This window comes from Tenrec ecaudatus, chromosome 10 (genome assembly GCF_050624435.1).
Source record: "Tenrec ecaudatus isolate mTenEca1 chromosome 10, mTenEca1.hap1, whole genome shotgun sequence".
Lineage (NCBI taxonomy): Eukaryota > Metazoa > Chordata > Mammalia > Afrosoricida > Tenrecidae > Tenrec > Tenrec ecaudatus.
Window position 1 is genome coordinate 131626674 of NC_134539.1, and position 25765 is coordinate 131652438.

At 59.2% G+C, this 25765-nt stretch overlaps 1 protein-coding gene across 2 annotated transcripts; it reads left to right on the forward strand.

Annotated features, from left to right (window-relative positions):
- Positions 1-10072: 10072 nt before the first annotated feature.
- PPP1R9B (protein phosphatase 1 regulatory subunit 9B) lies at positions 10073-25563 on the forward strand. 2 transcript variants are annotated; one of them, XM_075561640.1, is made up of 10 exons: positions 10073-12013; positions 15240-15372; positions 16729-16849; positions 18884-18988; positions 20348-20483; positions 20789-20923; positions 21048-21101; positions 23206-23435; positions 23645-23741; positions 23935-25563. In XM_075561640.1, the coding sequence occupies exons 1-10, from the start codon at positions 10640-10642 to the stop codon at positions 23986-23988; spliced, it is 2439 nt and encodes an 812-aa protein (XP_075417755.1). In that variant the 5' UTR covers positions 10073-10639; the 3' UTR covers positions 23989-25563. The 2 variants fall into 2 exon arrangements, with proteins under 2 accessions (XP_075417755.1, XP_075417754.1); XM_075561639.1 differs by having other exon boundaries at positions 10075-12013; positions 20789-20941.
- The last annotated feature ends 202 nt before the right edge of the window (positions 25564-25765 follow it).

A 25765-nucleotide genomic window follows, 5' to 3' on the forward strand; every position in this document is an offset into this window, starting at 1 on the left:
GCTGTAAATCCCCCCGCAGGTTGTCAAGAACCTTTCGCTGTCGCCCCACCAGCTCACCCCCACAGGACCCCACATTTTACACACACACAACAGGAAACAGAGGGGAGGGGCTTTCCAGTGACCCCCACCCTTCAAATCCCCCGCAGGTTGTCAAGAACCCCCACAGGACCCCACATTACACACACACAACAGGAAACAGGGGAGGGGCTTTCCAGTGACCCCCACCCGTCAAATCCCCCCACAGGTTGTCAAGAACCCCCACACGACCCCACATTTTACACACACACACACACACACACACACACACACACACACACAGAGGAAACAGAGGGGAGGGGCTTTCCAGTGACCCCCACCCGTCAAATCCCCCCGCAGGTTGTCAAGAACCCCCACACGACCCCACATTTTTTATACACACACACACACAGAGGAAACAGAGGGGAGGGGCTTTCCAGTGACCCCCACCCGTGCCCTGCAGAGCCCCGAGCACCTGGACACTCCTCTCCGGAAACGGGTAGCGGGAGCAAATGGACGGCAAAGTGCTTTGGAAACTGTAAAGCTCTGGAAAGTGAGGGGTCTTTCATTTATTTATAGCTCCCAATGCGAGGCAGTAGCTGCCCAGAGCCAGCCTGTTGACACGGCCTGAGAGCAGGAGAGGTCAGATAAAGCAGCCAGGGCCCCCCCTGGTAGGAGGATTGAGAAAATAAGACAGATGAAAACCTCTCACAGCCTTTGCAAGATGATAGGGTTGCCTCTAGAAGACCCAAGAGCTTCCATGGGCACTTAGGAGAGTGAGTAAGAGAGCACATCAAAGTTGCTGGCCAAAGTTCAGCACCCAAACACAAATAAGATAAGGAACCCAATTCAGCAGTGCTTCTGTGCACTGGTAACGATCTCGCAGACACTATATCTTTTTTTTTTTTAAATCACCCATGATAAAACAAAATAAAACCCACAATAAACAATCAAAGAAATAATCCACAATTAAATTAAAATGGCTCAGAACCCGAGGGGTGGGTGGTGGTGGAGTACAAGAGATGTTTCAAAATCCTCATGCTGAAAACATTATTTGGGGCTATCACAGGAATAAACATGGATTAGGTTTACGGATTAGAAGCTTCGGTATCAGGAAGACAATTCTCTCATTAATTTATCAACTCCATGGAAGTCTAGTAAATATCCGAGAGGATGTTTTTCACGGTCGGACAAACGGATTGGGGGATTCATAGGGGACAACAGAGAACGGCCCAAAAGAGGCTAGACAATTCTGAAAAAGAGCAAGGAGAGAATCTGCCCGTACCAAAGAGAAAGATTTATTTTTCAGCGATAGTAATTAAAACCATGTGGTATTGGGGCCGAGCCGGACAAAGAGATCAATAGAACAGAATACCCAGAAACAGGTCCGAGCGCATGTGGGAATTTGATTTATAAATGGTGGTGGCAATGCAGGGCGAGAGAAGAGACTGTTCCGGAAGAAGTGTTGCGATAGCTGGCACTTCTTCCTAAAATTTGTGGTGAAACTCACCATTGTCTACAGGTGCGTTTTGGCGACACGATGCTCATCAAGTTGTACAACCGTCCCCACTCTCCCTTTCCAAATGACCATCGGCATTTCGGAGGGGCAATCTTCACCCTGGCCACAAACACTAATTCCAGATGGATTAAAGCCCTCAAAGTGAAACAGGAAACTAATGAGAAGGCAATGTAGAGGGTCTTAGGATGGGAATGTATTTCTCAGACAACTCTGAAGATCAATTAATTTTACTACCTCCAAACTAAAACAAAACAAAGAGCCTTCGGCGATGCAAATGACACTAAACGCAAGTGGCAGCCTTGCAGACAACGCTGGCAGTGCACAAAACCAATAAACCGTTAACATCCAGAATATGTTGGACAAAAAAGGTTGAGGCACTCGGCTGCCAACCAAAAAGAAAAAAGGCCGGGGAGTTTGCCTCCTCTGACCTCTGTGAAGCTTTGTACTCTGGAAGGCTATGGGGCAGTTCTGCTCTATCCTGGAGGATCGCTATGGGTTGGAATGACTAGGTAATAGGTTTGGCTTTGGGGGACTTCTCGAAGGAGTTCTCCCGGTGGCGTGGTCAACCTCTCTGCTGCTAAACAAAAAAGTTAATGCTCTGAACCCATCCGCCACCTCTGGGGAGAAAAATGTGGCAATCTGCTTCGGTGAAGATGAACCAAACCCTGTCATCCATAGTCGGTTTCTAGCTCTGAGCAACCCTACCGGGCCGCGCAAAACTGCCCCCTTGGGTTGTTCTCCGATTGTAAATCTGGATGGAAGCAGACTGCCATCCTCCGGCAACAGCTGGTGCGTTCAAACTGCGCCCTTCTGGTGAGCAGGGCGGGTGTAACCCCTGTGCCGCCAGGCCTCCTCTCTGCAGAGATGCCTCTGGACACCCTGGGGGCAGTTCTTCGCCATCTGTCCTATGGCGTCGCTGGGAGGCTGCATGGACTCCATAGCAACCGGTGGTTGGGAAACGCCTCCTTAGGTGATGCAATCACATTTCCCTCTTCCTTCAGCCACTTCTAGTAGGACATGCTTTCACCACAGCAAAGCTGCACCAGGCCCTCAAAGGAAGCCATTCGCAGAGGGAGGAAGCCTGGTGGCCGGTGAGCCTGATGGCATCGATGCCGGGCTGCACGGCCAGGGGATGGAGATTTAAATAAGACATCCTGTCACACCCATCAGGGTGGCTAAAACAAAAAGCCCGACAAGAGCAAATGTTGGCAAGGATGTGGTCAAGCAGGATGCTTGTCAACATGCCGTCAGTGAGCACACATGCCTCATGTCAGCTGCTGCTGTGGACAGCTCATCAGTTTACCTCAAGTAGCAAACCTGCCTCTCCTTTGACCCCAGCTTCCTGCTCTAGATACACACTCTAACGGTGGGCTCCCATCCGTGCACCCAGAGGTAAAGGGAAGGGTGTTATTTGAAGCCCTGTTTATAACGGCCCCCAAAGGAAACCACCTAAATGTCCCTCCGTAGAGGAACCAACTGATAGATAAGTTGTGGCGTATTCATATCATAAAATATTAACGAGACATTAAAATGAACAAACCAAAGCCATACGTCTCAGTGCGGCTCCATTGTGAAAAACCTGTGTGAGGGGAAAGTCAGGCTCCCGACGGTACACCCAGTGGGGTCGTGACAAGGTCGGTCTTCAAAACACAGAAATCGCTCCTATCCACGGCACGGCACACTGCTTGGTTACCCCCTGACTGTGGAAGACCTATATCCCCTGATCATTGGAGAGGATGAGTTCCAAGTTGGTGCGGATGGGACAGGGAGACTGGGAGAAAGAGAAAGCCATTTCAGTTCCAACTCCAAGTTCTAGTTCTTTGATATGAAAATTCAAGATGCAAAAATGACCACAGGCTAGCGTGCGCTGAGTTTTGCTTATTTAAAAGAAAGAAGAAAAAAATCTTTACAAGTTGAAAGTGAAAAATATGTCTTTAAAAACAAAAACAAAACAACCATTTCCTCAGGAAAGAAATGTTCCCTGAAGTAGAACAGACTGGAAAAGGCAGGGTTTCTCACACTGTCCCCACCTTCAAGGCCACCTCAAGCTCAGCGCTCCTTCGTGAGACCTGAGCACTGTCCTTGCTGAGCTTGTACCTGTACCAGGTGCCCTGCCAGCCTCGTGGAGCCTGGTGGAGGCAACAACTGGGATGGGAACTGGCAGGGCCAGGAGGCTTGTTTTCCTGACTCAGAGCAGGTGAGGGGGAGGAGGAAAAGGGAGGGGGAGGCCCCTCTTCAGGCACCCACTACACAGACCAAAAAGGACAGAGACGGGGAACCATCAACCACGGGCCTCTGCTAGCAATCAGAGCCGGGAGGACGGAGAGTTCTACCAGTCTGCAGATAACAGAATGCATTGCCTAATCTTTCCGGCTAGTTTTTCATTTTATTTTCTTCGACCTCCCTGAGTCTCCCAAGATCTCCCACAACTCTGGCTGTGTGCGTTGCCAAAGACATACTTGCAGGCCTCTAAGCCCAGCTAAATATAGGTTTTCTTTTAAAGCAACTGATGATTTGGAGAAATCTTTTCTCTGTCCCACCCCTCTCCCCCACAACGCGTGTACACACACACACACCCCTACTCCTCCGCCCCTAGTGGCTCCAAGATGTATCTTAATTCCCAGGTCTCACTGGAGTGACTCTGCAGGGTTGAGTCAAACAGAGGGGAATCTCTCTCTCTCTCTCTCTCTCTCTCTCTCTCTCTCTTTCCCCACTCAGGGGAAAAGGATAACAGGTGCCAAGAGGCAAGAGTGAGCACCCCTTGGTGGGGGAAAGCCCCTTTACTCCAAGGATGATCCCCAAAGATTTGGGGGAGCTATGGGGAGGGGGTCCTTATATTTCAGAATTCCTTATAAAGGCCCTTGGTGATGCAAACACAGATGTTCATTCTCAGCCACATCTGCCCCCACACTCCGACGCTCAGATACACATGCAACGCCAGGCCACCCGCCCAACTGCTCCTGTGTGCCAGGAGCTCTTCTAAGTGCTTGATGCAGTTCCCATCCATTGAGCCCTCCCAGAACTCCATGAGATTGGTGTGTCATCTCCATTGTACACACGAGATTTGGGGAAGTCGGGGAGCTGGGGACATGATGGCAATGGGTTTGGTTTGTGTTTTAGGGCCGAGAAGTGGCAAGGTGGAGATTCAAACAAAAGTGGTCTGGGTTCAAAGCTGTGTTCTGCACGCACACACACACACACACACACACACACACACACACACACACACACACACACACACAGGATCATCCATTTTCGGGACGCGTGCTCATTCACCTTGAGTTTTTGTTAAGAAAACCGAGGCTTGTTGCTGTTAGGTACCATTGAGTTGGGTCCGACTCAACTTGAAGGTATAAGAGTGAAGAGTGAGCTATGATACTTAGGTATTTTTGTGCCAGCATGTGGGCAGAGTTTAGCCTGTCCATCAGGCCACAGCTTGATTGGAGGGCGACTAAGATAAATGGCTCTTTGAGACTGGCCTCTTCCTCTTTCTGCCTGGAGGAGGGCCACACTCACTGCCTGCTTCACCTTCCTGTTGACGAGCCACGTGGAGCCACACAGACCTGCAAGAGCCTCCGGAGATGCTTCCACTGCCGCTGAATCCACAAGACTGCACCCATCAGCCTGGGATCTTCCTGCATTTTGCATCATTGCAGGTGCTGCGTGAGTCTGAAGAGGGATTGTGGACTAGTACTGGACTTATGGGTTAATATCGGACTTATAGACTTGATCTGGACTGGGCTGGGATGTTTTCTTAATATACAATTGCTCTTTGATATAAAGCTCTCTCTTGCACATATATGAGTGTCCCTGGAGTTGTTTCTCCAGTCAACCCAGTCTAACACAGCAACCCTAAACACCAGAATGAAATGCCCCAGTGCTGGACCAGCCTCACAATTAGGATGTTTGAGACCATTGCTGTAGTCACCCTGTCAATCCATCTCCTCAAGGATCTTTCTTTTTGTTTGCTGCCCTTCTGCTTTACTGCAGGAGCCCTGGGACCTCGTGGTTACTGCTGCTCACAGGGTACAGCAGTTCAAAACCACCAGCTGCTGTGTGGGAGAAAGACGAGGCTGGCTGCTTTTGCAGACAATTACAGTGGGAGAGGTTGGAAGGGAATGGGGAGTTAATAAGGAGAAGTGCCAGAATATAGAAAAAGTTCTAACACTGATTGTGGTGATGATTGTACAACTCTTCTGGATGTGATTGAACTATTGAATTGTATGATATGCGGGTTATATGCCAATAAAACTGTTGAAAAATAAATACACAGACATATACCCCTCCCCCCAAAAACAAAACCAGAAAATGAATCAGTCTTGTATACCCACAGAGGCAGTTCCACCCTGTCCTATAGGGTTGCTATAAATAGAAACTGACTCAATGGCAGTGAACTGCTGTGTTACCAAGCACGCTGTCTTTTCTCGGAATCTGTCTCTCCTACTAACATGTCCAAGGTACATGAGACCAAGTCTCACCGTCTTTGCTTCTAAGGAGCATTCTGGCTGTACTTCTTTAGAGACAGGCCTGTTTGTTCTTTTGGCAGTCCGTGGTTCTGTCAATATTCTTCACTGTTACCCTAACTCAAGCGCACCGATTCTTCTTTGGTCTCTCATTCAATGTCCATTTGTTCGTATGCACGTGAAGGGACTGCTGGGTCAGGTGCACCTTTGTTCTCCAAGTGACATCTGTGTTCTTCAAACATTTTAAAGAGATCTTTTGAAGATTTACCCAGCCTGGGTGGCATAGTGGATTATATGTTGGGCTGCTAAGCACAAGGTCAGCTGTTTGAAACCACCAACTGCATCACAGGAGAAGGATGAGGCTTTCTACTCTCACAAAGATTTACTTCTACTCTGTCCGGTGAGGTTGCTGTGTATCAGAATTGACTCAGTGGTGGTGATATATTTTAAACTGAGGCTCAGAAAGAGGAAATGACTCGCCCAAGGTCACCCAGCAAATGGGTAGCACAAGCACTCGATCCCAAAACCAAACCCACTGCATCGATTCGGACTCAGCTGGTGAGCGACCTGCTAGGGTGGGCTAGAACTGCTCCCGGGGGCGGGGTGGGGGGGGGCTGTCACCAGGGCTCCTCAGTCTTCCTCATTTCCCTAGAAAGAGGCCAGTCAAGGGCCACTAGGGCATCCTGGACTTGCATTCTCCGGAAGGTGAACCTTGGACACGGTGCACACAGCAGAGTTCCAGCACCTGACTGGCACCCAGAGCCCTGGCAGAGGATACAAGGGGGGGTGGGGGGTTGGGGTAGGGACTGGTCAGTCCTACAGGCCCTAGTACAGTGCTCAGATGATTCCAGCAGGGAAACACCCCCTGCAGAGGTTGTTTCCAGGCTCCAGGGCTGGGATTGAGACGCTAACCTTGGCAGCTAGCCTGCACTGGAGCTCAGGGTGCTGAGGCCTTATGACTTATCACAAATCAGGCTCCTCCCTGCCTTCATCGCCCGCCTCTGCAGTCGCACCTGCTGTCTGAAACGTGCCAGCATCAGAGAGAGCACTGAAAGCTTCTTCCCCAGAGGACTCTGGTGGGCCTAGGGGGATGCGGGGGAAAAGCAGGGAGGGGTTCGACTGGGAGGAGGGTTGAGGGAAACCCTGCAGGGGTACAGGGGCTGGTGGCCCAGGCAGGCAGCCCGGGTGGTGTGGCACAAGCAGTTTGGGTTCAGCTACTAAAAGTTGGCAGTTGGGCTCTATCCAGGATTGCTGGGGGGGAAATATGCCTCACAATCTTCCTTCCATAAGATGAGGGCTGGCTAAGAGAGTCCTCTGGGGCTGTTCTGCTCTGTAACACTGGGGGGTGGGGGTAGGGTGAGGCTATTATGAGTGGACAGCGAAGCCACAGCAGTGGCTGGAGTTTGGTTTGGGGGAGCGGACTCATCTCCTTCCCCACCCACCTCTACCTCTCAGGCTGTCAGATTGCCTCTCAGAGCAGAGAGGCGAAGTGATTTTTTCCACCGCACACAGCTAACAGCGAGTCCATGGTAGAGTACAGTTTTCAACCCTGGCTGTCTAACTGCTGAGCTTATCTTGGGACTAAGTCCACCATGCTTCATCTCATCACCATAGCAACGCTGACTCAGAACTGCCCCTATGGATTTTGAGATGGCAACTCCTTATGAGTGGAAAGCCTCATCTTTCTCCCACAGAGTGGCTAGTGGTTTCAAACTGCTGACTGTAAGGTTAGCAGACCAATTCGTTAAGGTAAGGTAGGACTTCCGCCCAAAGACCACTGACCGCTAGGTCAACAAGGCCTTCTCCATAAGGTTAGGGGAAAGAGACCTGGTAGTTAGATTATGCCGCGGGGCTCAACTGGAGGAAATATGTGAGGATTTCAGCAGGAGAAACGCAAATCAGGTTTAATGCTTCTAATCTGGATGGTCATCTTCCCTTCGGGGCAGGTGAGATTCCAGCCTCCAGGTGGGCTGGGAAGGGCAGGTGCAGCTTCCCGCTCTCCCAGTTGTCCTCTTATCTGTCTGGGCGGGCCAGGCTGGTGCCTGGTTCTGCGGGAGCACTGATCTTGCCTCTTAAGATGGGAACACTGGCTGGAGGAGGGGTGTTGTTAAACTAACCAGGAACCGAGCAAATAATAATCCTGCACATTAGCTTCAGCCCTTCGAACTCTGGGCCAGCTCCACCCGTCTGCATCTCATCCTTGGAAGCTTCAGGACAAGGGGGGCCTGGGTTTCCCAAGACAGCGGATTGACTCCAACCCCTCGCTGGTCCCAGAGTCTCTAGGCTTGACCTCTGCTTATTAACAACTCTCTTCCTCAGCCCAGGGGGACTTCCCCACCTGGCCAGGGGCGTGGGCACAGACCCCTTGGGCTGGGACCAAGTTCTGATGACTCACCACAAAGGGCGTGGGCGATTCTGGGCAGAACACCCAGGGGCCTGTGCCCTTCTCTAACCCACACGAGAGCTTCTGAGGACACTGCCCACCCCATCCCCAGCCTCCCAACTGGTGGAACTTTCCCACCCCTCATCCAACTTCCATCGTGGAAACCAAGGTTCTGGGACGGCGTTTTCAGCCCCAACCTTGGTCTGGTTCGTTTGTCTTCTAAAGTATTGAAAGAGGGGGTAGCCTATCTCAAAGTGCAAAACTAGGGAGGGGGCAGTTTCCTTGGCGGCAGAGCAAAGAAATGGCAGATGACATTGGCAAGCCGGGGTTCATTTCCGGCTTTCCGGCTCAGAACCCCACACGTCCCTCCCCCCTTAGCACCAGCCTGGGGATCCAGCCCTGCGCCTCGTGGCTCCTCCCCATCCCAATCGCCTGCGTTCCCAGGCGGCTCACCCCCCACCCCCGTCCACCCCGCGAGCTCCTCCGCACGTGCCAACGGGTTAATAGCCCACACAATCCACCCACCCCTACAAAAGTGGGGTTGCAAGACTCCCGTCACCAGGCCGGTGGGAGGGAGAGCGTGGACGGTTGGGACGAGGAGGTAGAGGATGGAGAGGAAGAGGGCGGGGGAGGAGGCCGAGGCCGCAGGAAAGCCGGAGACGCAGGAAGCAGCTGGGAGTGGGGGAGAGGCTTTGTGCCGGAGTTGTTCCCTGGGTCCTAGGGCCCGCTCTGTCCCTCCAGCTCAGGGACCTGGGGTCCAGCAGAGGTAACAGGGTCGGGTGGATCTGTGTCCGCCCCCCCCCCCCGCACACACACCCGTGGAAACAACTGGGGGGCGGGGAGGGCAGCCCTGGCCCCCCTCTTGGGTGGATGCTTGGGCGGGGTGGATGTGAGGAAGCGACAGCATCTTTTTCTGGGTTGCCAGGACATGGGGGGTGGGGGTGGGGTGAAAAAGTCACAGTCACCTCCCTGCCCACCCCTTACCCTGTGCTCTCCGAGGCCTGGGCCCTCTAGATTAAAGACCCAAGTTAGGGTGTTCCCTAGGGGGAAGCCTTGACCTCTACAACCGCTCCTCCCGGCCATCTCCCCTTCCTGCTTGAGAGGCACGACTGAAAATGGGGATAGGGGCATGAAAATGGGGGTTGGGACCCCAACCTGGTGTGCCCCAGCGACTGACGACCGCAACTGCCCTTCCCTTCTGGGACCTCTCACCCCTGCCCTTTATGTGTGGAGGCCCCGTTCTCCTCCACCCCAGGCCAGCCCCACTGGGCCACAGTGCTTCAGACTCCCTTTGGGAAACTGGGGCAAAATGCAGATTCCCAGGCCACCCTCGGCGCTTCTGGCCCAGATGGAGAGGGGGCCTTAGTTAGGCGGCCCTAAGGGCCAGGAAGGAAATCGCCCAGCGCTGCTCTCCACCAACGGCCCCGCCTTCACGTGGTTGAGCAGAAGGGCCGCACTAGGGCCACTGTGGCTGGGTCACCCCCCCACACACACACCCCATATTTATGTGGGCTGTGACCAGCCGCAGCCAGGGGTTGGGGTGCAAGGGCGGACGAGGATTGGCCGGGGCCGGCGAGGGAGGACCCCGTCGGGTGGAGGGGAAGGGGCGGGCCCTCGCCGGCCGGCCCCGGAAGCCCGCTCGCTTTAGGACCCAGCGATGCCAGTCCCCCAGCGGCGGCGGCGGCGGCGGCGAGCAGGGCAGCCGCTCCGTCTCCGGCAGCCGGGGCTCGGGCCGGGCGAGAGAAAGAGCGGAGCTGGGCCACGGGGAGGGCGGACGGGCGGGCGGCCGGGCCGGCGGAGCAGCGATGGGCGCCGGGGTGCCCGGCCCCTCGAGAGCCCAGGCCCCCGGCCGGGGCCGCGGACTCGCGGGCTGCCAGCCCTGCTGACACGGACGATGTGAGGGGCGCCAGGGTGCGCGGTCCCGCCGGCCCGGCCGCTGCTGCTTGGCTTTTTGGGTGGGGGCGAGCCTGCCAGGCCGCGCGGGTTCGGGGAGAGGGTCCCTCTGTGGCTGGCAGCTGGCTTGGGGGAGGCGACCCACACGCGAGACGCCTGGGGATTTTTTTTCTTCCCCCCCCTTTTTTTTTTAAGCAGGGTTAACTGTTTTGGGCAGCTTGGTTTTTGGGGGGGACGCCTCCCGAAGGCCCCGCGGGGTTTCTTTCCGGGTGGGGGTGCGGGGGGACGGCGGTCCCCGACTGGGCCAGCCGCCTGTCGGCGGGGGAGCACGGGGAGCCTGGGGATGCGAACCCGGCTCCCCGCACCATGATGAAGACGGAGCCGCGGGGGCCCGGAGGTCCCCTCCGGAGCGCCTCCCCGCATCGCAGCGCCTACGAGGCGGGCATCCAGGCGCTGAAGCCGCCCGACGCGCCCGGGCCCGACGAGGCGCCCAAGGCGGCCCACCACAAGAAATATGGCTCCAACGTCCACCGCATCAAAAGTATGTTCCTGCAGATGGGCACGCCGGCGGGGCCGCCGGGCGAGGCGGGCGGCGGCGCGGGCCCCACCGAGGCCCCGCGGGTGCCCGAGCGCGGCGTGCGCCTGTCGCTGCCGCGGGCCAGCAGCCTCAACGAGAACGTGGACCACAGCGCCCTGCTCAAGCTGGGCACCAGCGTGTCGGAGCGCGTGAGCCGCTTCGACTCCAAGCCCGCGCCCTCCGCGCAGCCCGCGCCGCCGCCGCACCCGCCCTCCCGGCTGCAGGAGACGCGGAAGCTGTTCGAGCGCAGCGGCCCCGCGGCGGCCGCGGGCGGCGACAAGGAGGCGGCGGCGCGGCGGCTGCTGAGACAGGAGCGCGCCGGCCTGCAGGACCGGAAGCTGGACGTCGTGGTGCGCTTCAATGGCAGCACCGAGGCCCTGGACAAGCTGGACGCCGACGCCGTGTCGCCGACGGTCAGCCAGCTCAGCGCCGTCTTCGAGAAGGCCGACTTGAGGACCGGCCTCCACCGCGGGGCCGCGGCCGCCGGGGCGCCGCAGGTCAAGTCCAAGCTGGTCAGCAAGCGGTCCCGGGTGTTCCAGCCGCCGCCGCCGCCGCCGCCCGCCCCGTCGGGGGAGGGCCCGGTCGAGAAGGAGCGTGGCGGCCCCGCAGGGCAGCAGCCCCCGCAACACCGCGTGGCGCCCGCCCGGCCGCCCCCCAAGCCTCGGGAGGTGCGCAAGATCAAACCCGTGGAGGTGGAGGAGAGCGGGGAGTCGGAGGCCGAAGCGCCCGGAGAAGTGATCCAGGCCGAGGTGACAGTCCATGCGGCCCTGGAGAATGGAGGCGCCGTGGCCACCGCAGCCAGCCCCGTGCCCGAGGAGCCCAAGGCCCCGGCGGCCCCCGAGGAGGAAGAGGAGGAGGCGGCCGCCCCGGCTGTGACTGATAAAGGGGTGGGCAATGGCCGGGCCCTGGACTTGGCCCCTGAGGAGGCGGATGAGTTCAAGAAGGAGGACTTCTCCGAAGCGGACTTAGTGGACGTGAGCGCGTACAGCGGGCTCGGGGAGGACTCTGGGGGCAGTGCGCTGGAGGAGGAGGACGAGGAGGACGAGGAGGATGGGGAACCTCCTTATGAACCCGAGTCGGGGTGCGTGGAGATCCCGGGGCTCTCAGAAGAAGAGGACCCGGTGCCCAGCAGGAAGATCCATTTCAGCACAGCACCCATCCAAGTGAGTGAGACACCCCCTACCCCACCCCCACACGTAACGCAACAAGGCCGCCTCTGCCACGTGCAGGCCGCCCCCACCCCACCAGCTGAGTTTGGCAGCCTGAGTCAGCTCCTGCCACCCTGCCCCCTTCCCAGAAGTTACCACCCTCAGGGGGGTGTGGGGGAGCTCCAGCTGTCAAAGAGGATGGGGTTTTTAACCCAGGCCTGGGACTAGGGCTGCCCTGGGACAGGGCCACTGACCCTGCCCTGCCCTGCCCTCAGGCTGCACTGCTGCAGGTCCAGATCCACCTGCCCCCCACTGCTCCCAGGACACCTGCTGCCCCTTCTAGCCCAAACCACTTCCTCCAGACTCTTGAGCGTGTGTGTGTGTGTGTGTGTGTGTGTGTGTCCGTGCCCATCCTTTTGAGAGCTCTCCCAGGGAGTTTGCCCTGGCCCGTGAGGGGGCAGGGGAGGTTAGAAACACTTTGCTACACCCTCTCCCCGCCCCGCTGGAAAGGGTAAAGGGGGGTGTACAAAGGCAGGAGAGGAGGGATGGGGAGCTAGTAAGTTCCCAAAATGGACGTGCAGGGATGCAGCCTTCACCCCAACTTTGCAGAAGTGAAAGAAGGAAGCAGAGCTGTCAGGGCACAGTGATCTGGGACCATGTGACCTCGGGCAGAGGGGGGCTGGGGGGTGGCTAGTGTCAGTGCTGGGTCAGCTACCAAGGCCCCCAGGGAAGGCATGAGGCCTGCTCTAGGCCCCCTCTCCCATGACTCGGAGGGACCTGGCAGTGGCTCTGTACCTAGGGTCATGGCTCAATGGGTTAAGCTGAAGCCCTTCCTCAGGATACCCAGGGAATGGTGTGTAACACAGGCACAGGCCCTGCCCCATTCCTGGGTGCCCTGACAGAGGGGTTAACTGCCGCCGACTTGCCCCCCACCCCAACAGTCCCTGCCCACCCTTGTATCTATATTCTTGTAGTCGCCATAACTACTGCTGAGAATCTCCTTGGTAGCCCCTGCCTTCCCTACCCCCACCGGAGGCATAGAAGGTGGGCTGTGGGTGCCCCCCTGCCCCCCAGAGCAGCACCTTCCCTGGGCTGGGGCCTGGAGAGCCCCTTCCCCTCCCCTGGGATGCTGGAGGAGGTTGGGGATGCCAGTGGCAGGGGCTGGAGGCTGCTGATGGCAACAGGAAACCCACCCGGTGACCATTCCCGGAGTAGCTCGCTGCTCCGCTCAGAGATGGAGGTTGGTCTTCCAGCCCTGGGCCTCTGGCTATATTTGACACCTTATCCTGATTTTTTGGTAAAAAATAGCACTTGATTTGGAGCAGTGCTTCCGGACTCCCCGGTGGCACTGGCGCTTGCCCCCCCCACTTGGATTGAGCGTGGTGTCTGACTTTTGACCTTGGTGGGGGCTCCTTACTCCCTACCCTGAGGCAGTGGCGCCCACTTTTCCCCTCCCTTGGCGCTTCCCCCCCCCCCCCCCAGCCATGTCAGCCTATGTGCAGGGTCTGTGCCCACAGATGACCCAATTGTTAGGCTGCTGAGCCCTGCTCTAGACTGTCCCCTGGGGCTGTGAACAGGTGATAGTCAGGCACCGGGAGAGGGGTGAAAGGTGGTCCCTGGCCCCAGGCCTGGCTTCTGCAGGGTGCAGGATGGAGAGGGCAGCCTGGGAGGGTGTTCTCATGGTCGCGGTGTGTGTGTCTGGTGGTGTCTGTGTGGCGGAGGTGGGGTGGGTGGGGGTGGGATTGGAGACCACAGAAACTGACAGCTGTGTGGTGCTTTCTGCTTGAACAGAGGGCAAGGGTCAGGAGACGCTGGTGTAAAAGTAGGCCAGGTTGGGGGGGGCAGTGTCCAGGCTCACAAGGCCCTCGGGGCACATATGTGGCAGGGAGTGACCACCCCCCCATCAGAACCCAGTTGGGTACAGCCTCATTTTGCCTTCTTGCTGTCTGGCCTGTGTGACCTTGGACACCTGCCCTGGCAGCTCTAGACTAGGTGCAAATGAGCAGTCCCTTGGGGTAGGGGCACAGGCAGGCCCGAGGGCTGCTGACCACATGTTGAGAGGCCTGGGTTCTAGTGGCTGTGCTGTCATGAAGTGGAGGGGACTGAGTTAAGTGACCACACGTGCCCCTTCAAATCCCCAGCCACGCTTCAAATTCCCTCCAACCCCGGCTGGTGGTAGAGGGCCTGTGGCTGGGTGCTCGGGGGTGGGGTGGGGCTGAGAGGCTGGGACACCTAGTACTCTGCTGACAGGGTGCCCCTCAAAGGAGCCCAGGCCTCCTTACTCCTTAGGCCTCAGATGTCCAATGGAGCACTCCCCACCCTCCTCGGCCCCGTCTGGCTGAGTGGAGCCAACCTGTCGATGCAGGCAGTGAAGCATGAACACATCACCACATCACGGTGCTCACTGACCCCCCGCGGGGGCACCCCTGCCTGGGCTCAGAATTAGGCACTCCCACCCTGCCCCTGCCCTCCCCTCCCTGCAATACAGGGGAGAGTGGGAGCGGGGATGGGGGCGTGCGGGGGATTCCCTTTGTTGCTGAGAGACTGGGAGACTGCAGAGGGATGGGGTGCAGGGCTCACCAGGGCTCGAGCTGCAGTGTGTGGGGAGGGGGCCAGGGTTGCCATCTCCCTGACTTTCTCTCCCCAGAGCTCTGGTTCCTGGGCATCTGCCTGGGCCTGCTGGTGAGGGCATAGGCTTGGGAGTCTGGGGGCAGCCCTTCTCATGCCCCGTGCCCAGCATTTGACTTCTGGTCCAGAGCTGGGCCCCCAGATTCCTCACTGCATCTTCCAGCCACATCCCCAGCCCCCCTCCCCACGTCTCACACAGCTCCCCCCCTCCCCATCTGGCATCCTCCAGCATCTTCTGTCCTCTCCCCGCCTCCCCTTCCCTGCTCAGTCTGTTCCTTCCTCTGCCGGCTGCTGTGTCCAGTTCATCTCTCCTGTCCTCTCTGCCTGCCGTGGCCAAGCTGAGTCTCACCACTTCTCCAGAGCCGCTTTCTTTACCCTCTGCGCACTTCAGACTCAGAGAGGAGCCATGACAGGGTGGCCAGGCCGAGTGACCAGGCTGGCCCTTTCTCTCCCTGCCCTGGGGCCTCCAGGATCTCTGCGTGGGGTCAGCCCCAGGGCTGGCTGAGGCATCCTGGCAGGCCAGTCTGGGGTGGGTTGGGGAGGCAGGTGACTCCGTGGGCCGGCCAGCTCCCCAGCTGTCCAAGGCCTCTCTGAGAAGCCCCTCCCCCGACAGGTGTTCAGCACCTACTCCAACGAGGACTACGACCGGCGCAACGAGGATGTGGACCCCATGGCGGCCTCGGCTGAGTACGAGCTGGAGAAGCGGGTGGAGAGGCTGGAGCTGTTCCCCGTGGAGCTGGAGAAAGGTGAGGCCAGGGGCCGGGCCAGTGGGCACAGATGGGGCTGCCTCGGCCATCACTGGAGCCAGCTTTGCCCTGTGCCCTTGGCTTCCACAGAGCCTTGTGGTTCTCCTTCCTGCCCCGCCCCTTGGCAGCCTCCCCCAGCCCCTCCCTCGTCAATGCCCCGCAGCCACACATGGTCTCTGATCCAGTACAGGCTCACACCTGCCACCCACCCTGCTATGGAACATTCTTTGATCTTCAGTTCACATGCTCATTTCTGCTCAGGGCCCTGAGCTGTGTCCTGGACATGCCACAGTGGGCGCTGAGGCCTGCCTTCTGCCCTCAGGCACGGACACAACTTTCACAGGCCACGGAGCCCACCCTGAGGTGCTCTGACAGGGCGGGGAGGGGGGCCGTGCAAACAGGGACCCGCAGGGCCATAGAAAGAGCATGGTCCTTTTCCTAAGATGGACTAGAACCCCCCGGGAGGCGTGACCACTGTCTGTTCCCCGTCAGAGCCCCACCATACCCACAGTAACCCTCGCCTGTGTACACACCAGCTCCTGCCACCCTTGGTGAAGGCGTTGCAGAAAGAACCCCCGGCTATGAGTGGGGAGTGTGGAGAGGTATCACGGGGGGCGGGGGGGCTGGAGTGATGTCAGTGGGGCACTTTCCAGGGACTCCTGGGTGTTTGGCTCAGAGGCAGGGGCTGCGAGGCAGAGAGGAATCCAGGTGAGGCCCAGGCTTGGCAGCTGGTAGTGCCCTTCCCATTGAGGGAGTGGTGGGTGAGCCAGTTTGTCCCGAGAAGATCCCGAGTTCAGATATCAGGCGCCCCTGAAACGGCCAGGTGTGTGCCGGGGTGTGAGCCTCAGGAGCGAAAACCGGGAGATCTGGCCATTGAAGCTGAGTGCAAAGGAGGCTACCTTGAGGCGGAACCGAAACGAGGCTCAGGACCATGGCCCTTCACGGCCACCACCACCACATCATGGCCTCATCCCTCACTGTCCCCACCACGATGACCCTGCACCTTCCCAAATAGCTACTGCCACCACCCCACTCGAAGCTCAACCACATAGCCCACCCTGCCCCCGCTGTGCACGCCGGAGCTGCCAGCCCTGCCCCTCAGCCGACTCTTGCCCACCAGCCCTTTGGGTGGACCAAGAGCAGGGAGTGACTGCAGCCATCCTGGTGGGTTTGTCAAAAGGCTGGGCAGGATCTGCCCCTTCCCAGGTAGGGGCCATCCTGGGAACCTGGGAACGATGTGCTGGCAGAGGGAGGGGAGAAGGGGAAAAGGATGGGGAGTCTCACTCCACCCCTGCGGCTGGAGCTCCTCACTGCCCTCCCTCCCCCCTGACATTCAACTGCCCCTCTGCTCCACAGACTCCGAGGGCCTGGGCATCAGCATCATCGGCATGGGGGCCGGGGCAGACATGGGTCTGGAGAAGCTGGGCATTTTTGTCAAGACTGTGACCGAGGGAGGCGCGGCACACCGGGACGGCAGGTACAGCCTCCACGCCCCCTCCCCTGCCCCCCACCAGCTGTCCTCTTCGTGGTCGTCCTTGTCTGTGGGCTGTGCCAGAGCCCGGGGGTGGCTGTCACCTAGGAGACCGGGGTGTTCTGTGCGTGGGCTTCAGTCTCCGGGGAGCACTGCCGGCCTGGAGTGCTTCCAGCCGCTGGGGATTCCGAGAGGGGAAGGAAACCTGCCCTGCCCTGCCCTGGTGCCGCGTATACTCTAACAGAGCAGGGTGGGGGGCCTGAGTGTCCTGGGCCGAGTTGCTGGGAAGGCAGGCCGCTGCCAGCCTGGCGGGGGCACAGCCAAGTCTGCCTTTGTTCATTTAACAAACCCTGACCTCTGACTGTCACTGCTGAGCCGTGCCTGAGGGAGCATGCATGAAGCAGGTAGACACAGGAAACAGCCCTGGGGCAGAGATAGGGCGATGCCGGGATCGCCTAGCTGGGTGTCGGGAAAGGCTTCCTGGTGGAAGTGGCCTCTGAGCCAAGATCTGACGGATGAGGAGGAGGGGCCGAGCCCATCGGAGTGGACTGGGAAAGAGCCCTAGCTGGAATGGGAGCAGGCAAGAGCAAGGGGACACAGGTGTGGGCCCACAGGCTAGGAGAGCAGGGGGCCTGTTCTTCAAGTTGGGGCTGCGCCTGGTGGGCAGGCCTTGCCTGGGGGCACATGTGATAACACCTTTGGCTGGAAGGGGGTGAGGACTGTGGGTCTGAGGGGCAGGAGATTAAGCTGGAGTCCTGGGCAGGCAGTCACCTCCCTGCTGGCTCTTCTGTGTGGAGAGAGAGAGAGGAGTGTGTGTGTGCGCGTGTGCACTTGCACCCGTGCATACAGGCACATGAAGGGACAAGGCATCAGGGCATACAACCCTAGGCTTATTGTGAGCAGGAGATGCCATCAGGGTTGAGCTGCTTACCACAAGGTCAGCAGTTTGAAACCACTAGCCACTGCATGGGAGAAAGATGAGGCTGGCTGCTCCTGTAAGCGTTTCTCTCAGAACCCACGGGGGCAGTTCTGCCTCATCATGCGGCGTCGCTGTGGGTTGGCATCGACTCAGTGGCAGCGAGTTCAGGGAATTTGGCGAGGTGCCGGTGGTGGTGGTGCCTGGCAGAGGGAAGCCTGTGTGTCTGAGGTTGGAGGCGGAGTCTCCGGAGGGGTGGGGGGAGGCTTCTGCCTGCTGTGGCCAGGCAGTGTGGGTGGGGGCAGGAAAGGGGAAAGGTGACTGTCCTCTTCATGCCCCTCCCCTCCACCCCCACAACACACACACAGCACCTGATTTGAACTTTCTAGAAACTTCCCCGTGCTCGCCTGCTGGCTCTTTGGGAAGGAGGGGCGGGAGGCTGTACGTAGGGTCTTGGCCCATGCGATGCTTTGTGCGTGCACCACGAGCTCGCGCCCCCACAGGAGTGTGGTGTGCGCTGTTGAGCCATTTCCTCCATTCCACAGGGTGCCCGCGTGCAGGCCTGGAGCGCCAAGAGGGGTGGGAGTGGCGGAGCAGGGCTGCCGAGGCTCCCCCGCCACCTGCAGCCCCCTCATCTGGCCAGGCAGGCCACCCCAGCCTGTCACCCTGTGCAGTGTGAGGGGCAGTGTGCACTGGGCGGAGGCTGCCCTTGGGAATGGGACTGGGTGTGGATGCCAGAGCGTGTGGACATGCATCTCAGCCTTTGGGAGAATGTCTCCCGATTCGGGCTTTGGCCACCGTGTGTGTGTACCGGTGCGTGGGCTGGGGTGGGTGCTGTGGCTGTCAGGCCCCTCTGTCGGGGTGACGGGAGAAGTGTGTCTGCCACCCCTTCTGGCCCTGGATGCCTGTTTCCACTTCCCTTGCACACGTGTCTACACACACAACTAGGCCTGGCTGGTGCCTCGCCCTCTGACCTCACGCATGTATGCAGACGAACCAAGTACCAGGCCCCTGTGGGCACCAAGCCCCAGGTTTCTGATGGGAGGAGCCAGCTTGAGCCCAGCTCCACGGCTTCCCTAGTGACCCCTTCCCTGACCGCTTCATCGCCCTGTTGGTTTCCTTAGGATCCAGGTGAATGACCTGCTGGTGGAGGTGGACGGGACGAGCCTGGTGGGCGTGACCCAGAGCTTCGCAGCCTCTGTGCTCCGGAACACCAAAGGCCGAGTGCGGTGAGGAGGGGGCTCAGCACCTACGGGCCATTGTGCTCCTCTTCCTGTGCCTGGGTAGTGTTCTGATTCAGCCCAACTCACAGTTCTACGGACTCCCGGCCTCCAGGCATTGCTGTCCCATAATCCCTTGCCCTGACCTGCCTTTCCACCCAAGCGCTCCCTGACCACTGCTAGCGACCAGCCCTGTGCCAACCAGGCCTGCCCCAGGCTCACTGCCTTCTCAAAACAGCCCACCACGATGCAAACATTCCCCCCTCCCCTGCCTGCCCCAGCTCATTTGGGGGAAGACCCACGCTGCACCAGAGGCTGCTGTCCTTCCTCAGGGCCTGCATCGGAAGCTTCTGTCAGCCTGGGAGCTCCCTCTCCTCCTGTGTGTGGCTCAGCAGCTCCCTGTGCCCCCTTCATCTCCTGCACAGCATCCAGGGGTCCCTCCCCACCCAAAGGGGGTGCTTACCCCAGGAAAGGGTGGTGGAGGGAAACAGGATGTGGGTGTCATGAGGAGGAGGGGCTACTACCTGGAAGTTCCACTATTTCCTCTGCATCCTAATCTCTGGTCCCCATCGTCCCACCCCTTCCTGAAGTTCAGAGGCTTGGAACAGACCCCAGCTACACCCCTTCAGCCCAGTCTCATGGGTGGGTCACACCCCAGCCTCTGCCCAGGGCGGGCAGTGAGCACCTTGGGCGGGACACCCAGGACTATGGCATCGCAGCCCCTCAATGAAGCTTAGCTGGCAAAACTGGACAACTGGTCCCCCAAACTGGCCAGGTGGACTGGTGGCCCTTCCCGTCTCGCCTCCCTTGGGAAGGAAACCCAGCAGGGCCTCGGTGCCCCCATTCATTATTGATGCTCTCTGTGCCTCTGGACCAGCCCTCTCATCTTACCTCCTGGGGAGGGTTCCATGCTGGGCTGCTAACCACACTTGGTGGTTCAAACCCACCAGCCGATGTGCGGGCCGAAGATGAGGCTGGAGCTCCCGTAAGGCTCTACTGTCTGGGGGCCCCTGTGGAGCAATTCTACTCTACCCTGTGGGGTTACAGGGAGTCAGTGAGCCCCACAGCAGTTTCTGGTTGAGAAGGCCCAGCCGTGCGCCCTGGTGGCTCAATGGTGAAAGCACCCAACTGCCTATGAAAAGTTTGGTGGTTGAAACCCACCAGCGACTCCACGGGCCAACGATGTAGCAGTCTGCTTCCATCGAGGTGTGCTGCCTTGGGACCCCACAAGGCAGTCACTCTGAGTCACTATGAATCAGAATCAACTGGGTGTCCAGGGTTTGGTTTGGGGACGGAGGGCCTGGGTCTGGAGGGGAGTACCAACCGGGCAGTTGGGGGAGGGGGGACTGATGCTGGTGCCCCCCACAGGTTTATGATCGGTCGGGAGCGGCCAGGAGAACAGAGCGAGGTGGCCCAGCTCATCCAGCAGACCCTGGAGCAGGAGCGCTGGCAGCGGGAGATGATGGAGCAGAGATACTCCCAGTACGGAGAGGACGACGAGGAGGTAGGCAGGCTGGGGGTGTGCTCGCCCCCTGGTGTCTAGACGAGGCCTTGCAGCCCCCCTCTGCCACGCTCCTCCCTGGCAGGAGGAGTCACTTCCACTTGCCTTGTGGGGCCTCCAAGGGAAACATTTCTCTCGAAAGGCCCCACCCAGCTGGGGAAGCAGGCTGCCTGGCCTCCGGGACCCCTCCTGGGAGAGGGGACGCCGCTTCTTCAGGAGTCCGCAGGCCTGTGGGGAGGGAGGCAGGACAGGCCAGAGCCCTGGGCCAGGTGGGAGGCTGCAACTGCAGTACCCTGTCCGCCTTGCAGACCGGGGAGTACGCCACCGACGAGGATGAGGAGCTGAGCCCCACGTTCCCGGGGGGCGAGATGGCCATCGAGGTGTTTGAGCTGGCGGAGAACGAGGACGCGCTGTCCCCTGTGGACATGGAGCCCGAGAAGCTGGTGCATAAGTTCAAGGAGGTGGGATGAGCGGGGGTCCCGGGGTGGGGAAGGCCAGGACCGACCAGCCACTGCCCTCCAGCCTGCCTACCCCACCCGGAGCTGAGCGCTGCCTGCTGTCCCACAGCTCCAGATCAAGCACGCGGTGACGGAGGCCGAGATACAGCAGCTGAAAAGAAAGGTGTGTGCCTGCGTGTGCATGCATGTTGGGGGGTTAGGGATCTGGGGGCGGCAAGGATGGGATCCCACACACCTCCCACCGGCAGGGACAGAGCAAGCCCTCTGAGGTAGGCTTATGAACTCCAGCCGTGCCCTGCCCTGCCGCTCACTGGCTCTGTTGGTCAGGTTCAAGTAGGACGTACACCTACAGGACTGAGCACAGTGTCGTTACACTGTCACCTGTTGTACTCAAGTCACATCGTCGATGGCCCCGTGTGTGTTCAGACTGACTCACAGGTGTCTGCTGCCTATAGGCCCAGCAACATGAAGCAGCTCCCCCGCTATGCCTGCACTGGCTCCTCCAGCCGGGACCGGGCCTCACCTAGAACCCGTGCCTCTGCAGAGGCAGCATTCCGTGACCACACACTGGTGCCCCCGCCCGGCTCTGCTCTGCTGGGAGAGTCATATGATACACACGATATAGATGCACACATGGCTGTATGCCACATACAGGCACCCATGTAAGACTGTTAGGTGACAACAAGCTCACAGGCATGGGGATCCACAGACTCATTTTAAAAATGTGAGCCAGCCCGTGATGGGGTGTGGACACTGAACATAGGGCTTCCATGGTGGCAGGGAGGAACACAGTGACCGTGAGTCCACACTCGACACAGCTTCGTTTCACACACACACACACACACACACACACACACACACACACACACACACACACACACAGAGGAGTCAGGCTGAGCCATGGTGGGGCAGCAGGTCTAGAGAGCTGAGGAAGAAGGAGGATGCTATTGGCAGGGGTGGAGTGGGACCCCAGGGGCCTGACCGGCTGTGTAGGCAGGGGAGGAAGGCTGGGTGTCCCTGAGGACTCTGGCCTTGGTCTTGTGGACAGAGGGCCCCTGCCTGGGAAGGGCATGAGGGTGGGCAGAGCTGGGCTCAGGCAGGGTGGCCCAGGACTGCCCCAAGTACAAGCAGGAAGGGAGGAGGATGTATTTCACAAGCTGACTTGACATGCATCCTTCTTGGGTGTCAGCTGCGTGTTGGGGCAGGTCCAAGGTTGTATCACACTCAATTTGTAAATATTTGGGGGAGACCATCTAGGTACCAGGTACTGTGGTGGGCTGGAGCTGCCCGTGTGCAGTCTGCATGGCAGTGACTGGGCTGTTGCGTGGGGGAGGGGCCTCAGAGGAGGGCCCCGGTTTCTGCACTCTTGGAGCAGAGGTGCCCATGCATCCAGAGATGGGTGGGGGGGGGTGCCCTAGAGGAGGTTACCCTAGAAGGAGATGGGAGCAAAGAGCTAGACATGAGATAATGGGGAAAGATTGGGCAGGGGGAGTGCAGATGGAATGGTCCAGGTAGGGAACAGCACATGCAAAGGCCCTGAGGTATGTCAGAAGAGGTGCATGTGGCGGGGGCCTAGAAAGCCAGAGATTTTACTGCCGATGAAGCCGGGGTGACCTGCAGGGCTGTGAGGCTGGGGCCTTGGGTGACAGTGACATGGTGGAGGGTCTTTTGTTAAGAGGTGAGCAAAGTCAGGAAGGGAGGAGGCATGGATTTGTGAGGATGGGGTATCGGGTCTGGGTATGGTCGTCGGTGGGGTAGCTGGGGGTCAGGCTGGAGAGGAAGCGAGGTGGGGCTGAAGCTCGGAAATGCTCAGAACCACCCTGGGGTTTTGTGGGACACAGTGAGCCAGTACTGGTGGGGTGGGGAGGACTTGGGGGTTCTAGGAGCTGGGAGAGGAGCTAGGAGTGTTGAGGAAGCCTTGGGAGCAGGGAGCTGCCGGAGGGGGAGGTCCCTTGCTTCCCCCGATCTCTCCCTCTGGCAGCTCCCTGCAGCCCTTGCGAGCCCGAGAAGAGGTCTTACCACTCCCATTTCACAGATGGGAGGCTTGAGACAGAGGACACCTCGTCTCCAGTCACAGAGCTAGGGAAGGGATGCCAGGCCAGGGACCCTGCCTGCAGTGCCAAGGAAGGAGGGCCTGTCTGGGCCTCAGTCCTCTGGCTCAGATCCTCAGGGTCCCCCAGAGGCCCAGGCCCCAGAGCCAGGACGGGTGGGTGGGTGGGTGGGTGGCTCCCTGACCCCACTCACCCCGGGCCGCTCCTTCCCCTCAGCTGCAGGGCCTGGAGCAGGAGAAGGGGCGGTGGCGGTTGGAGAAGGCCCAGCTGGAGCAGAGCGTGGAGGAGAACAAGGAGCGCATGGAGAAGCTGGAGGGCTACTGGGGGGAGGCCCAGAGCCTGTGCCAGGCCGTGGACGAGCACCTGCGCGAGACCCAGGCTCAGTACCAGGCCCTGGAACGAAAGTACAGCAAGGCCAAGCGTCTCATCAAGGACTACCAGCAGAAGTATGGGGTGGGGTGGGGTGGAGACAGGGAGCATTGGGCGGCCTAACAAGTAGGGAGGCAGGGCGTCCTGAAGCTGGCAGGCCCCATGGCGTTGGTGCCTGGCTCTGCCCGGGGCCAGCACAGGGCCAGGCCCTAGAGCTCTCGGAGACCTGAGGGAGGAGGCACACAAGGCTGCCTAGGACACACCTCTTCCCACCCTCTCTCCCCAGGGAGATCGAGTTCCTGAAAAAGGAGACAGCTCAGCGGAGGGTCCTGGAGGAGTCCGAGTTGGCTAGGAAGGACGAGATGGACAAGCTCCTGGACAAGGTAGCCCCAGGCCCTGAGTGGGTGGGGGAGGGGCGGGCCTGGGGGAGGAACAGCAGGGAGGTTCCGGAGGGAGGGGAGCAGGGCAAAGCCGGGCCAGACCTGAGCATCTCTCTCTCTCTCTCTCTCTCTCTCTCTCTCTCTCTCTCTCTCTCGCTCGCTCGCTCGCTCGCTCTCTCTCTCTCTCTCTTTCTAGATCTCTGAACTGGAAGGAAACCTGCAAACACTGAGGAATTCCAATTCTACTTAACCAGAATCATTCCCTGACTGGACAAGAATCAACCCTCTCCTGTCGTCCTCCCTCCCCATCCTCCATCCTCTGCCCCACCCCCTACCAGCCCGGGGACAGGTGCCCCAACTCCCCCGCCATCCCCTCCACCTCCCCCAGCATCAGGGACCAGAGGACCCACACCACAGGCCCCCTTACAGGGGTTTGGCATGCAGGTGGCTGGAAGGGCAGCTCCCTGCTTGCCCCACAGGGCTGAGGCACAGAGGCTGTGGGATGCCAAGGGCTGGCCTGGGTGGTGGACCGACACAGGACCTGCAGACCAAACTGCCAGACTTACCACCTCCAGCCTTTGTCTCTGGACTGGAACGGGGCTGGGGGTTCTCCCAGCACCTGAACAACTGGAGGCTGTTTCCCGCCTACCGGGCTCCTGGGTCTCAACTTGAGACTTGACCTTCTGGGTCATTCTTTCCCCCCCAGCCCCCTCCCTCCAATCATTGTATTGTCTCTCGCATTCTGACCCTCCTGCTTGAGGGCAGGGGGGACTGCCTCTGCACCCCTTCCAGTCTCTGTTCCCCCTCCCAGGAGGGCTAGGATCCACTCCAAAACCCGAGGGTGGGCCTGGCCCTGCACTGATTCCTCACTTGTCCTTCGGGGAAAACAAAGTGAGGGTGGAAAAGGGGGAGTCCAGGACACCTGGTCCCCAGCTCCCCCTTTCTGGGGGCTGCAGCCCTCATTCTCCTTGTGCCTCCCCTCCCCCAGGTGCCAAATAGCCATAACCCCCACTCCTAAAAACTGTTCTGGGGCCCAGGGGGTGGGGGGTGGGCGGTGACCCTGGCCAGGCCTGGGAATGCCAGGATGAGAGGGGCTGGCCAGCTTAGAGGCCTGGCCACAGAGGCCCAGCCTGGTCAGACGCAGGGAATATTTCTCTTTCTCAGCTGCCTCTCCAGGGGCGGGGGGACACCCAGAAGCCCTGTGCTAAAGGCTCCAATCCCGTCCTCACCCCACTGTTTGGAGGGGAGCCGCTTAGTGCTCATCCTTCGGAGACCAGGGCCACCAGCTGGCAGCCTACTTTCTGAGTGAAATCTACACCCTTTCCCCACTCGGACCCCAAATTGGGGCTTGGACCAAGGGAGGTGAGACCCCCCCCCAGGTCCCCTCCCCGTTCAGAACCCATCTCTCATTTTGACCCTTCCTCTTGCCCCAAGCCTGGTTTTTCGTTCATTTTCTAAAAGCAGACCACCCATCTGTTTTAACTTACCCTGCCCCCTGTAAATAGACCACGCCATCCATCAGTATTTCTTCCGTCTCCGCCCCCCTTGTCCCCACCCCCCCGATGTGCTCCCCACCCCTTGAAGAGTTGGCTGTCTCTCTGCTGGCCTGGCCTCTGCACTTCACCCCCCTCATCCTGGCTGATGGAGGGGGCGGAGCCAGACTGGTACGCTGAGGGCGCTTCAGGTCACTTATGTCCACCCCCCTCCCCACTGGGAGGGACCTCGTCTCTGTATATAATATATATATATATGTATGTATTGTTCCCGGTTTTGTACGGACCATGCCCTCTGTCAGGTCGTCCCCATAAAAGCAGCGCCCCCCAGAGCCCCTTGCCTGATTTCTTGATGCGCTGGAGCAGGGGGACGGGGTCAGGATGCTGTGCCACTTCCACCAGTGCGGTCTCTGCCCTGCGGGGGGGGGGGGTCTTTCGGCACCGTTCAGCTGCTCCCCGCTCCAGCAGATGGCCTCTGCTACGATCCCCCCTTCATCACCCATGCTTTAATCTAGTTTTCTTTTTGTGAGCAGG

What these genes read in the sequence shown, in the direction of transcription:
- PPP1R9B (XM_075561639.1), top strand. Translation starts at nt 10,640, where the DNA reads ATGATGAAGACGGAGCCGCGGGGGCCCGGAGGTCCCCTCCGGAGCGCC. An exon ending in TCAGCACAGCACCCATCCAA is followed by an intron (nt 12,014 to 15,239) that starts GTGAGTGAGACA and finishes CTCCCCCGACAG; the next exon opens with GTGTTCAGCACCTACTCCAA. An exon ending in ACGGAGAGGACGACGAGGAG is followed by an intron (nt 20,484 to 20,788) that starts GTAGGCAGGCTG and finishes TCCGCCTTGCAG; the next exon opens with ACCGGGGAGTACGCCACCGA.